This window comes from Rhinichthys klamathensis, unplaced genomic scaffold (assembly GCF_029890125.1).
Source record: "Rhinichthys klamathensis goyatoka isolate OS25496 unplaced genomic scaffold, OSU_Roscu_1.1 h1tg000101l_1, whole genome shotgun sequence".
NCBI lineage: Eukaryota > Metazoa > Chordata > Actinopteri > Cypriniformes > Leuciscidae > Rhinichthys > Rhinichthys klamathensis.
The window spans coordinates 506,728-521,251 of record NW_026606640.1 but is presented as its reverse complement, the minus strand read 5'-3'; the positions used below and the strand labels follow the sequence as shown (position 1 = coordinate 521,251).

Sequence of the window (14,524 nt, the reverse complement as noted above, 5' to 3'; positions counted from 1 at the left end):
AAAACAATCGTGGATCATCCAGGTAATGACTCATATTAATAAGAATCAAGGCTATGTAAGAAATACATTTATAAATACATTTTTTTTTTGTCTTGTGGACTGCAAACATCTATGTAAAATATATTATTCAGGACAGTACTAAATAAAAAGTAACGTGCATTTTGTATGATCCCTCTTATTTAGTCAAAATAATATATATATTTTTTGTAGTATATCTAATATATCTGTAGTAGAGTCACTCTGTACACGATGTTATTACTTTAATTCAACAGCTGTCTAGGACATTTCAAAGGTGATTTTCTTTTGGCACTGCTACAGACGATTAATCCATTACATTCCAAAAATAAATAAATAAATCGCATGCACGTTACATGTTGCTCTGTCCGTTATTATTTTGATTGATTGTATTCAGAAAGGTAAGCCTCTTGCTGAGGATAAAAGTCAAGGTGGATCACCCTGACCAGCTGTCTAGATATAATCATACATTCTGGTGGTTTGCATGATGCAATTAGCTCATAATTCTTCCCAAGTCATAAGGTTAATCATTTTTTATCATAGAACATTCCCTTTGCAGGCTAACCACTTCTAAATCATAAAACTACTGGTTGTGACACTAAATTATAAGTATGCAAATCATTATAAACCAGGATCAAGTACTTCTACCACTTTAAAGGCTACATGAAAGATGAACTTATAATGAATTATCGAGAGAAAATCCGAACCAGATATGTTTCATGAAACCCATGTCTTAATCAGCATGAGGCAGTCAGAGGCTTGGAATCTCTTTTAAGTATATTTGAAGAAGAAAAGCAACCTACATTTAATGAAATTGTAAATTTATTTTTAAGTAATAGGTGTTAAACCATGGTGCTGATGACATTTAAAACAAGAGAAAACATATCTCGACAGATTCATATTCTGAATTTCATCAGTGCGTATTTCACCCTCTAATTGTATCTGTAAGTGATAAAACAAATCTGAACAATGGGAATGAAACAAAAGAAAGGATAGCTGATGGATACTTAAACATGACAATATGTACATACAAACAAATGAAAAGAGGTAATTACAGTAAAATTCAGATTTTATAATTAATTACAAGCAACCACATTTCTGTATAGATTAAATAAAAATCTAAAAAATTGCATGATGTGAAAAATCTTTTTCTTTTTTTTTACAATGCAATTATTGCATTACACTGATGCTGTCAGTAAAACCTGAACTGTTGACAGTTTTAGTGTAGTGAAGTAGTCCATGCCCATCATATCTCTTCAGTCCAAGAAAAAAATATTATTGAATTGTGTTGCACACAGCCTTTTCACTTCCTCTGTAACACAAATAGAAGCTTGGTGAGAGTTAAGGTCAAAAGAAAGGTTTTCAACACACTAACTTTTTAATAAACTTAAAAAACTGTGATTAAATGTTAACTAGTAGATTTTAAACAGTCTCACACCATTATATCACTTCATTGTTAGGTGAATAAAATTAGCATACCATTCACTTCAATGAGGTTGGCATTCTTCTGGTTCAAAATGACATACAACTCTCTCTGATCAGACTTCTTTCCAACAACCCAGTAATCGGTCATCGCTTTAACAATGATTTCCTCGTCCTCATCCACCCTACAAAACAAGTACAGACACTGGGTTACATTCACTAACCGTACATACATGTACGCACAAATTTGTGATATCGTGGTATGAACATTTTCAAAAACAAATTGATAAATACTTTTGTACTAAAATTAGATTCGTACTGAAACCACACATATGCAAAAATCACATACTTTTGGTGGCCTTATAAATGTGTTAAAATACAAAAATCTTGAAGATAACTGTGTGTAAAAATAAAAAAATGCCAACATTTTTTAATTCTGTCATCATTTACTCACCCACGTCAGTCCAAACTCTTTTACAAAAAGACTTTCGTTAATCTTAAAAATACATATTTTAATGAATCCCCACTGAAGGTCCAGGTAACCAAGACCACAAAGATCATAAAGGCATCGTATTGTATACATTTGTATCCTTTATGCAAATTAGCACCCTCAGGCACACGGTTGCTCATTTAGATTACTCCAAATTCAGTAACATTACAACAGTGGTTCCCAAACTGGGGAGCATGGCAACTCTACGGTCCACATCCGGTATGCGTTGAATCCACATGTAACAGATGTGGGTCGGATCTGGGTCGACACTATGTTGCTTTCTGGGATAGTGGACAGTCAGCAGATTGTTATGTAAAATAAACCTCTTCAGGGTGATACAAGACCCCACTGCATAATTATCCCACTTATTATCCGGCTACTTGCCACATAAGAACATAATTGAACACAAAATATTAATTTGACATTTTATTACCTCAAGATGACTAGCAGTACCCGCTTGAGCGGTCTGTATAGGTTGTAGTCGTGCGATAACAGACCACTAGATTGCGCGATCAAAGAATCAGGCAGATGTGTATAAATATAAAAGAAGAATGATGCACGGATGGTTATGCACCAAGCATGGACAAGTTTGTGAAAGGACTGCTAGTGCCAGGTAAATGTAAAGCAGGTAATGAATCTACTTCATATTCACAAATACCAAAACAACGTGTCTAGAAGTAGAACCAATCCATTATAATCAGTGATGCTTTCTACTGGATGAAGCACGACACTACAAACCCCAGACAGTAAACTGACGCCGTTCTTTTTCTGACATGCCCATCGCTCTGACACGAAGGACAAATTGATTTGCAACTTTCGCTTTGTCACTTCCAGTAGACAGCCTCAAGCTGTTGCGGCGCAGTGCGGCAGTCGCGCCCGGTGCAGTGAAAAGACAAGAAAATATGGCGAGGCTTATCTCGCCCTCAGATTCACCAGAACAACGGGGTAATGACGAGAAACCAGAGTGTGTTGCGTGCCTCAATATATTAACTTCTGACAATATGAAGTCAAAAAAGTTAAGACGCCACTTAAAGACTTCACATCACAAACACAAGCCTGTTAAATAAATCCAGAATGTTGCAATCAAGGAAGGTCATGTCAGAGTGTGTTTATGTGGGTGCATCTACGTATATATTTATCCAAGAATCCTAAAAAAAAAGTATCCTGATAATAATCAAAAATGTTTCATGAGCAGCAAATCAGCATATTAGAATGATTTCTGAAGGATCATGTGACGCTGAAGACTGAGTAATGGTTATTTTCTGGTGAAACATTATTTCCGTCAGTGTTAAAGCTGCAGTCGGCAAGTCTGGCAGATTGAGTGGACTTAGGCAAGATTTTGAATGTTTACAACTCTCATGCCCCTCCCCCCCACTATCAACAGATACCCTCCCACCGAGTTCGTGCTCGTCAGTGCGTGTGCACCAGGTTATCTGTGAACCCGCCCGTCTCATCAGCATCCATCAACAACATGGAGTATTTGGAGGTATGCTGCCCTGGCTAATCTACCGATAGATTGCAATTGCTAATGTCATTTATACTCTAAATGAGCTTACTTGATGTGTTAGTGTTTTGAAAGCGAGATACATCCGCCATCACTCTTCGTTACTGCGCGAACTTCCGGCGTGTGCATGTGATTGTAACGTGCGCGAGGGGTGGCGTGTGCTTGATCTGTGATTGACAGTCAGATCTCACACCCCCCTGCGCTGATTGGACCCGATGATCCGGGAGCTGTGGATTTTTGCAAAACAAATAACACGCTCCAGGTGGAGTTAGAAGCTCGGGTTTTTTTCTAAAACCACTTTATTTATGTTGTTCTGTCGGATTATAGTGTCTATTTCACTGAATATGATCAAAAAAATGTTGCCGACGGCAGCTTTAATTTTAGCCCCAATTTTAACTCACCGACAGTTGTGTGGAAATCGCAGACAAATGCCCAAAATCAGAGACAAAACGGTGTTCATTCACATGAGTGACAATCCCATAGTGTGTATAATCAAATCTGAGAGAAAAGGTGATGCGTTGCAGATGCCCGTGAGACATTTAGTCCTGCAGTGTGAAATGTGTTTTGATTAGAGATGACATCGGCGATGACCTAATGCAAATGAGAGAGCAAGATACAGGGCGAGGGAAAGTTCAGGAGTCGTCATAGATCTGCAACAGAACATCAGCAAGCATGGCTTCTGAAAGCAACCATTCTCTCCTTCATATTCTTCTCTTTTTTTCTCATTTTCATTGCATATCAGTGCATAGACAACTTGGATCGCAAGCTTTTTGCAGGCTATCATTTTAACAGGAAGAAATCCAGTCTCACGCAAGAACTCCTGTCTCACACGTGATCTCAAGTTATTTCCTGTAACACTTCTCGCGTGTTTGGTTGTGAAACATAGACCAGACTGAGTTGTCACGATTTTTCCTATTGAAATGTTGTGAAAAGTGCCGATCGCCGATCCGTCGTGTAATGTACAACAGCACCTAAATGGTACCCCAGACAGTCGTGTAGTGTGAAGAACAGCGATCCGATGACATGCAGTGTGTACCCAGCATTATTCCTTGATAATGCAATTAAAACATACAATGACCTTAAATAAATCAATAGCACTGCTTACCGTGCAAAATCGCAGTTGATGTCTCCAAGGATTTTCATGAGGTCCGGATGGACGGAGGTGAGGGACACACTGGCCGTCTTGCGCATGTGGATTGTGCTTTTCTCAGCCAAGTTCATGTGGTTGAAGTAGATGAATTTAAACTGAGGTTCCTTCTCTGGCCTGCAACAACAATTTTGAGAGAATTATTGTAGCTGAGCTACCGTATTCCCTTCTAGTGCAACATGCATGGAAGAATAAAAGCAGTTATGTGTCCTTAAAGTGTGATAAGTGGCATGTAAGTTGATATGAGGGATTGTACCACACAAAACAATACTGCGTGCCACGCAGGGCTCAGGTAAGATAAGGACACACTGTTTAGATATGATTAATGGATAAGCTCCGGTAACTGCTACTGGAAGAGAGATGATACAGTGGAATGCATGCAAGTGAAAGCCTTGTCTATATTTCTGAATGGTTACCTAGGTCACAGGATGACCCAGTCATTTAAGATTGATGCATGTGCGAGCAGTGAAGCAGGACTCATTTGAAAGAGTTGCAGTGACAGCTCAAAATACATATCAATAGTTTAAAAGAGCTGCAAGCCATATTTTAAAACCACATAAAGTAGAGATAAAATGTCTCTACTGCCTGACAGATGTCACTGAAAAAGGTGAGTGTGTGTGTGGAGCTCTGGAGTAGTACTGACCCTGATATCCTCCGGTTGACATTGTACTGCTCACATATGTCAGACGCCAGTAGGGTAAGATGGGGACCAACCAGGCTGTCTAGTTGCTCACAAAACTCACGACTCAAATCCACCGCCGCTATGGGCACAGAGGAAAGCAGAGTTTGAGAGAACAGTTAACATTTGCCTGATTTCCTGATAATATGAAAAGTCTCAACTGTTAACAAACAAGCACAAAAATGAGGTAAAATAGCTTAAAAAGACACTTACAATTTACCATGAAGCATACAGCTGCACTCATTGCCTAGATAAGAAATGACATTTATGTAAAATGTGAACTTGCTTTTTATTAATTCAGTGTTTGTGTCCATTTGCCCAGGTGTTATAAACAAATTAATATCAACAATAATAATAGATTAATAAATACAATAATAATAATAATAATATTTATTATTACATTACATTTAATCATTTACATAATTTACAAAGCATGTTTGTCTATTTATTAATAATAAATAAATAATTCAGAACATGGATGTTAGGTAATAAATCAATAGCATGTTAAGTTCATTAATTAAAATGCATAAAGAATAACTGAGTTAAGTTTGAGTTGAGTGTTTCTCTCACCTTGTAGACAATCAAATGTAGCTCCTCGTAACTGTCCTCTGTGTTCACAAATATCCTAGGAAATCGGAATTTTGCATCTGGATCTTTAAGATTTGCTGGTCCAGTTAAAAATCTGTTGTCATAACATAACATGTCAGTACAGCTTTGAACTTTTCACTTGTAATACAAATATTCACATGATCTCTTAAGAAGTCCACAATCCACAAATATCTCTTTCAAATGATGAATAATCTGTGATTGTCTCCAAGGCCTCTGAATACGTGCCAAGTCACACCTCTCAGTCCTTACAGTTTTCTACCAGCAACACTGTCCTGCTAACTTCCAGGGGGTGGGACTGGGACTCATGAGCCACAGCAGACCCTCTAAAGAGTGCGTTCTCATTACCCACATTACACACTATCGACCCAACAACAATGAAACTCAGAAAATTATTCATCAGTCACTCCTTGACCGATCTCAGGAGAATAATCTATAAATCTTTTTGCTATCAGTCGAACACGACCTCATTGTGTAATCATCAACTCGTCGAACAATCAGATGGGCTTTTGTAAAGTCTGTTGGGCTCATTGTTTTCTCTTTGCCACCAAAGCAATTAAATTACCCTTGTGCAATCTGATATGTGGCAGTGTTGGTTGATCTGTGTTGTCTTAGCGCTGCGCTTGGCTGCTTGTGTCCCCAAAGCATGAAGCCCAAGGATAGGCAGAAGGCCAAGAGCCTGCTGTTCCAGCCCTGAACTCAGGAGGAAATATTTGGATACTTGCCTCCCATAGTGCAACAGATTCCCAGCCACCTCTGGCCTGAGTGGAGAGTCTCTTCCTGCAAGCTGCCGAATGTTTGCAAACACACACACACACACACACACACACACACACACACACACGGATCATTCATTAACAGCTGTAGACGGCATGTGACTTTGGAGCACATTCCAAAAATCATACAGGGAATGATTACTACATGACTTGTATCCCACAATATATATATATAAATGAGCTATTTTAGAATAGCAAAATAATTTCATACATAATGTTAGTAGCTTTACAACACTGTATACATACAGTAAAGACACAAAAGGTTATAATAATAGGCCAGAGACCAGAAACATCACAAGCTGAATTTGCTGTAATAATCAAATGTTCAAAAGTTTGAGGACAGATTTAAAAAAAATATATATTATTATTATTCAGCAGGGACATTAAATTGAACAAAAGTTACAATAAAGACATATTATATTGTTACAAAAGATTTCAATTTCATCATCCTTTTCATCAAGAATCCTGTTTCTTGAGCACAAAATCAGCAAATAAAGAGTGACTTCTGAATGATCATGTGATAACAGGAATAAATTACATTTTTAAATATATTTAAATAGAAAATGATATTAATATAAAATGAATTAATATAATATTGCAACAATATTTCACAGTATTACAGTTTTAAATAAATGAAGGCTTGGTAAGCATAACAGACTTCTCTCAAGCATAAAAGAAGTTGAGCCTAAACTTTTGAACTGTAGTTTACCACAATTAACACATGATATTCGCATTTCGCAAATAAAATTACTTGATAAAAAGACAGAAAGGGGATTAAAATGCTTTAAAAAGTTATTATATTAAGAATGTAATGGGGTCGATTTAGTTAACACACTGAAATGGGCCCTCTACTGTATAAACAGTTTCAGACTTGTAGTGTAAAAAGGGAAACTGATTATAATGGCCTTTCTATCAGAGCTTATTTGTCTAGGGCTTACAAATGTTTGATGTACTGATGCTCAATCTTACTCACCTCAGGTTCAGTATGCCGCGGGAACAGTGAAGTCGTCAGGTATTTGTAAAGAATCCGCATATCATCCTGCTCTAGACCACTCCTACAAAATACAGCACAGAACATAAGACTAAAACATTCAAACTAAAGAAATAATGTTAATTCTGTTTAAATGACTTGTCATGTGTCTTACAAGACTTGGTAGCTGGTAATATGTTATCAATGAGACACTTTCATTTAAACTGACAACCAACAAACATAATAAGACAAGCAACATTTAACAGGCATAAAGACAGGCACTTCTGTGAAAGCAGATTTTGAAACCAAGATATGAAAGTCATGATGTGAATTTTACAAAGAGGATTAAAAGTCATATTTTAAGTCTATCTGGATCCCTGTGCCAGACAGTTTGTGATTAAGAAGCTTTGGCTGTCCCTGCCAGACTTCATGTCCTCTATAGCACTCAGTTATTTAAGGTAAACCCTCATTCATGTCACGCATTTGCAGTAGGAGTGATGTTTATAAAGGTTTCAGGGAAAATTCTTTCGAAATATTTATTCAACACATCAGTTATTCATTTCAACCTGTAATTAAATGATTATTATTTTTTAAATGTAAAGGTATAGTCAACCTAAATGTCTCAAATGTGTGATTTGAATATGGACATATTCAAACATGGCTCTTTTTGTCATTTTTAGAGCTTGACAGCCCCTTGTCATGATTCACGTTCAATTTATGGAAAATAGCGGCGTGAACATATCCTCTTTTGTATTCCACAGAAGAAATAAAGTCATACAGGTTTGGAACGACATAAGAGTGATTAAAAGATTTCAGAAGTTTCATTTTTGGGTGAAATATCCCTTTAAAGTGCCCCTATTATGCTATTTTAAAGGTTCCTAATTTTGCTTTGGAGGTCTCCTACAACATGTTTACATGCATCCAACATCAAAAAAATCTTAATTTTTTTTATAATATACATAGTACATCACTGAATTTCTCAAAGAAATGAAACGGTTCATTCGAAGATTCTGTCTCTCTAAACTCCTCCTTTCCAAGAGCCCACTCTACTCTGGTTGGTCAGGCTGTTGTGATTGGTTTACTGCTTACAGCGCGTGACAGATCTTTAAAACATTTTATATTCACAAACCAAAGGTAATATTTGAAAAAGCATTATAGGGGCACTTAAAAACAACTGTGAGAAGTGTATTGATTGACATTCACCAGATCAGCTGATCGTTGTAGAGGAAGGCCGTGTATTTGACCAGACTTAGGCTCTCTTCTACTCTATTGACAAAAGATTGGATCTTCAGGTAGGTCATCTTGTCCAGAGGGAAAAAGCTGATTCCCCCAAACACATCCAGCAAGTCACATGACTGGAGATGAAGCGTCTGCAGGTACTAAGACAGAGAAGACGACCACAACTTAATTACTTTGTAATATATAATTCCAGAATAACCACATAAAAGAAAAAAAAGAATACAGTATAGATAAGTACAGAACAGTATCAGGTCTGAAATTCTGCTTCTCAAGAAATCCCAGAAGATACTATACAACAACACTATGACCGCAAACATGGATGAAATTACCAAAGCGTCCCTGATAAGGCTGAGGTAATGTAATTTGACAACATGACGTGCTGAGATGCAGCCCCGGTGTGACTTTGCACAGCAGTCAGTGACATTTAACTTAAGGCACAAATTGCACTTTCACTGAGAGCTTCAGGGCACTGGGAGGGGTGACGCGGAGGGTTTCCCTTGACCGAAGCTGAATTATTTAGACAGGTGAGTAAGCATGATGCCCTCAGCAAGGATATCTGAACCAAAGAACCAATAAGACAAACATGGACAAATGAGATCTTTGGGCCTCCTGTTCATATATATTATATGCCTCACATTGTCTATATGCAAATATATGTTGAATCTGACACCACAAATCTTTACTTATCTGCAGGAATAAAATTTAAAAAGTCAAATTATCAGTGATGTCCTTGAGAAGTCTGGCAAACAAGCTCACATGGCAGGACAACAGTACGACTATAAAGCTTAATAAAACTTAAATATTCAAAACATAAAATTGATGGTTGTCCCTTTTAAGACATACATATGCATGCACAACACACACCAAAGGTACACACCGTCTAACTTTTATCTGATTGAAGGATTGATTTCTCTTAATTAATACTTTATTTACCCTGTAAAAGAACTTTTCAAGCTTTTGGATCAGCAGTTCCACTCCACCAGCCTCAAATGCCCTGCTGAATGTGCCATTGAAGAGCTAAAGATCAACAATAAAATAACTGTTAGAAACATCAGCTGTTTCCTTTAAGGAGAAAGCAATATAAATAATAATAGATTAAACAGTGTTTACCTTATACATGCTGTAGCACTGTTGTAATACAGACCCATAAACTGAATCCTAGAAAACAAAGAGGGGAAAAACTCAGTCTACACTACAACGAAGTCTATAATAACAACCAAAAGTTTAGTTATTAAGATTGTTTAAATGTTTTTAAAAGAAATCTCTTATACTCACCAATACTGCATTTATTTGATTAATAATACAGTAAAAATAATACTTTGACAGTAATTTATATTTATGTAATTGCTAAGCTGAATTTTCAGCAGCTATTCTTTCTAATATGCTTATATGATGCTCAAGTGACATATCTGATTAAAATATTTGTGGAAACCATGATACCTTTTTTGTTCAAGTTTTTTTTTTTTTTTGATTAATAGAAAAATCAAACAGCATTTGCAATAGAATTTTTCAACATTTGCAATAGAACTTTAGAATGTAAAGTTCTTTACTGTCACTTTAACCTTGCTGAATATTAATCGTATTGACCCCAGCCTGAACATTAATCTTTTTCTGTATCAAGGGTGTGTAAAAAAAAAAATTAGATAGATAGATAGATAGATAGATAGATAGATAGATAGATAGATAGATAGATAGATAGATAGATAGATAGATAGATAGATAGATAGATACAACTAACATTCCACATATTACTTACAATAATCTCTTCCTCTTGGTATTCAACAGTGGGTGGTTTACCATCTTTGTTGGGTTTTTCAACCATTGGATTCCGTACAACCTTGACAGAGCAATTCAAAAGGTGCTTAATACATACTTCAGCTGAACTGTGTTAGGCTAGTTTGATTTCATTCCAAGTCTTCTTTTGTTTGGCTTTTAAATAGAAACTAAATCTCTACAAACATCACTGATAGATGTACCATGACCATCCAGTAATTTTCCTCCGGCTCATGGAAAAACTGTCTGTTCTTCTGAGTGTGGAGGGATTTGGCTGGTTTGGTTGGACAGAAGGTTCTGTGAATAACAAAATCTCTGTCATTCACATTTGATAAAAGTTGTTCACCACTCTTCATGCCATCATTAATAAAGTGCTAACCTTGTGAACTGAACGATGGCCTCACAGAGTCCAACATTGCGAATCTTTTCGTTTTTCTCTATTTCAATGGGGTGGTAAAACAAGATTTTCTTTTCCTCCTACAAAGCACAATAACATCTCTATAAACATATGATTAACATGTAATAACCAAAACATGACTTCAACCTGCATTTGTTTACTTTTCAGATTACTACCAAGCCCAAATGCACTTTGTAAATATTTCACACATTTGCTGTGGTCAATTTTAATGATCTTTTTTTGTGTGTGTGTAATGGATTTAATCATTTAACAGGATTTAAAATGTGTTACACTGAGCTGAGAACATTACACTTTTACGCTTTCTGTGGTCTCAGATTCCATGTCAGCCTAATTATGAAGAATAAAACAACACTATGCAAAACAGTTATGCAAAAACAATATTGTTTAGACTAGTTACCTCCCCCTCACGTGGTCCAAACTTAGGGTTATAGATGAAAAAACTGAGCAAAGATGGTGTGTACTGTTTCTCTTGCATTCCAGATGCCATTCTTGGGCTTATGAGATGATGATGTATGGCAGGAATAGAAAGCAGATAATTAACACACAATGTAACACACCATCTAAAACAATTCATATTTAGACTCTAATGACAGCATAATTGATGAAAATACCTGATCATCAGCATTAGTGTGGTCTGAGTCTACGGTTCCCTCTTTTTTCATTGACTTTGGAGTGCATGCCTTTGACCTGTAAACAAAATAAACTTCATTGAGACGGTCATCCACATCTCCAAAGGAACATATAATATATATGGACAATGTGTGTTCATGGCAATACTTTGTAATATTTTTTAGACATGTACCATGTTATTATTTACATGTACCTTGGAACTTTTGGACCAGAGTTCAATTTAATTTAATTGTTTAAACTATGTAGTTTAATTATCCAGTGTAAAGATTATTTGAAAAGCTAATAAACTGAACTGCCTTCTTTTCTTTACTACTTCTAAAATAAACTGCTGCTGACAAGAAAGTTAGTTGCTTCTTAGACTAGTGAACAAGAGAAACAGACAATTACACATATGACCAATACTGCTAGGAACACGATTTTCATTAATGAGGCAATAAATAAATAAACAAATATATAAAACAGGAACCAAAAGCGTCGCACTTTTCATGGAGAGTGACGATGATCAGACAAATTAGCCTATTACTTACATAATATTTGTAGACCATGTTACTCTTTACATGTACCTCGGACCAAAGTTTAATTTAATTTACTTGTTTTTAATTATGTAATTTACTTAGTTTAAGATTGTTTGAAAAGCGAATAAACTGCCTTTTGCTTTTCTACTTTTTAAATAAACTGCTGCTGACAAGGAAGTTAGTTGCTAGGAACACGAATTTCATAACGGAGGCAAACAAACAAAAAATAAACCAAAATCATCTAGTTGTCCTTGAGGAGAGTGACGGTGGTCAGACAAATTAGCCCATTATTTACAAGCTAACTGGTTAGCAGCATAATTTAAAATCCGACTGTTTCAAAAGCGACAACGATCTCAGATGGTGTTCAGTCAATTAATGCTTACCTTTTACAGCATGACAACTGAAGCAAAGTGATTCATTTGCTATCTCATTGGGGAAAACAGAGCTGAGATCAATGCAAAAGATGTACTTCCTGCTCTTGACAGTCGCATGTGTGTTACAGTTGGATCCGCTCGGGTAGATTTCATCCGCTGTACAAACATAGTTCCGCATAACTGTTAGTCCTGTCCTGCTGTGACTCAGTATGCACACCATTAAAACGTTTTGAATATTATACATACCTACTTATGAAAAGTATTATAAAATCATTCAGACTCTAGTAATGCCATAGTCCTGTCATAGGCATGTTCCTATTTTGAGTTTCTTTAGCCTGTTCAGTATCACACAGAAATAATATTAAGGGAAAGCATTATATTATAGTCTCACACAAATATTTTGTGCGCCCTATGTTTCAGTTTGCTTGAAAGTGCCTTGATGTCACTTACAGTTTTTATTTATGATTGCTTAAGCAGGATTTTATAAACAAGGGTCATTTGGTCACACCTTTAGGCCACACAATTCAAACATCCACAAACACAAGTAGCCGAACAAGATCTTTTGCAAAACGAAACACTTCATTTAAACCTTTGCAGTAATTTAACAAAACACAATTTTGACACCGTATGGCACACACATGGTTTATACAATCGGATTCTGTTTGAAACCACTATGGCCTACACTGCTATTTTGAACCAATAATTGGAACAAAAAGCAGTTGAAGGATGACATGCATAATTCAGTTATTTATCTGACTCCAATATATAATTAAACTGACTCCATTAAAGTTTTTGTTATTCTTTAACCTCTTATTCTTTAAAGGTAAACGTCTTTCTTAGAACTGAAAACGTAGGATTTAACCTAAATGTTTAGACAACGAAAGTTACAAACACTTTAGCTTTCAACATCATCAGTGAAAAAAGGAAAGATTCTCAAAGCCTTTAAAACAGGCAACGTTATTAATTAAGTTACATGTTTAAATATACAGACAGTAGAATGAAAAAACATAGGCCTACTGTATAGAAAACTTAGTTGTATCAAATAATGCACTGCTGTGCAGAAGTGACCGTAAAAGCAGTTTTTTGTATACGCACCGGTGCGGGAGTGGCGGGGTTAAAGCCTTTCTCCAAGATCAACAGTTACCTTTCCTTCTTATACCCCTTGCAAAGCATTGTTAAACTTGAGTGGAATACCAACACTAAAACCAAATGACAGGAAACCAAAAGATGAGGCAAATGAATGGTGATCAAGAGTGGGAGAAGAACATTAACATTCTCCTCAAGGCATGTTTAAGCAATAAATTATAAATTTATTATACAATAAATTAAGTTCACCACCATTCAGTTCAGTTTATAAGCTGTCAGATAAGAACAAACATGACATAGTTACATGTTAGAAACACAGTTGATAAATAGTGTGTAGCCTTGTGGAAAGCACATGTGCAAGCAAATGGTACAGATGTATGATGGAGGTGTAAATGATTCCATTCTGTGCCTGCAGTGTGCCAACTGTCCTCAAGCAGCATATTGATGAATCCCTTGCACTATTAGCATACTGTGATGATGAAGGGCATTTTTATTTCTCTCAACGTTGTAAAATCAGTCAATACATCCATGCATTTCCAAAGGTTGCATTTTGCCCTGAAAATCAGCCCAGCCCTGCATCAATTAGGTCCCAGACCTTCATGGCTTGAATGAAGGGTATCCTGACATAGGGCTGGAGATCGTAAACCTTCCACCGCCATGCCGAAAAAACTCCTCAATGGGGTTAAGGAAGAGAGAGTGTGGCGAGAGGTATTGGAGTGAAAATTGTGGATGCTCATGAAAATGTTTTGGACCAGAGCAGATCGGTGGAAAGATACATTGTCCCAGATGACAATGTATCTCATCTGCTCTGCATCCATTAGGTCTTCTGCTGTGATGATGTTGTATAGTCTCTCTAAAAATGTGAGTATGTGGGCTGTAT

At 36.4% G+C, this 14,524-nt stretch overlaps 1 protein-coding gene across 1 annotated transcript; it reads right to left on the bottom strand.

Moving 5' to 3' along the window:
* Nucleotides 1-819: 819 nt before the first annotated feature.
* ccz1 (CCZ1 homolog, vacuolar protein trafficking and biogenesis associated) lies at nt 820-12,700 on the bottom strand. Its single transcript, XM_056253042.1, has 17 exons — nt 12,568-12,700; nt 11,651-11,726; nt 11,437-11,533; nt 11,001-11,098; nt 10,825-10,918; nt 10,605-10,685; nt 9,959-10,006; nt 9,782-9,865; nt 8,813-8,988; nt 7,613-7,694; nt 6,589-6,650; nt 5,828-5,939; nt 5,471-5,504; nt 5,222-5,339; nt 4,537-4,695; nt 1,495-1,622; nt 820-1,327 (listed from the first exon to the last, which is right to left on the bottom strand). The coding sequence occupies exons 2-17, from the start codon at nt 11,662-11,664 to the stop codon at nt 1,272-1,274; spliced, it is 1,443 nt and encodes a 480-aa protein (XP_056109017.1). The 5' UTR covers nt 11,665-11,726; nt 12,568-12,700; the 3' UTR covers nt 820-1,271.
* Nucleotides 12,701-14,524: the final 1,824 nt, after the last annotated feature.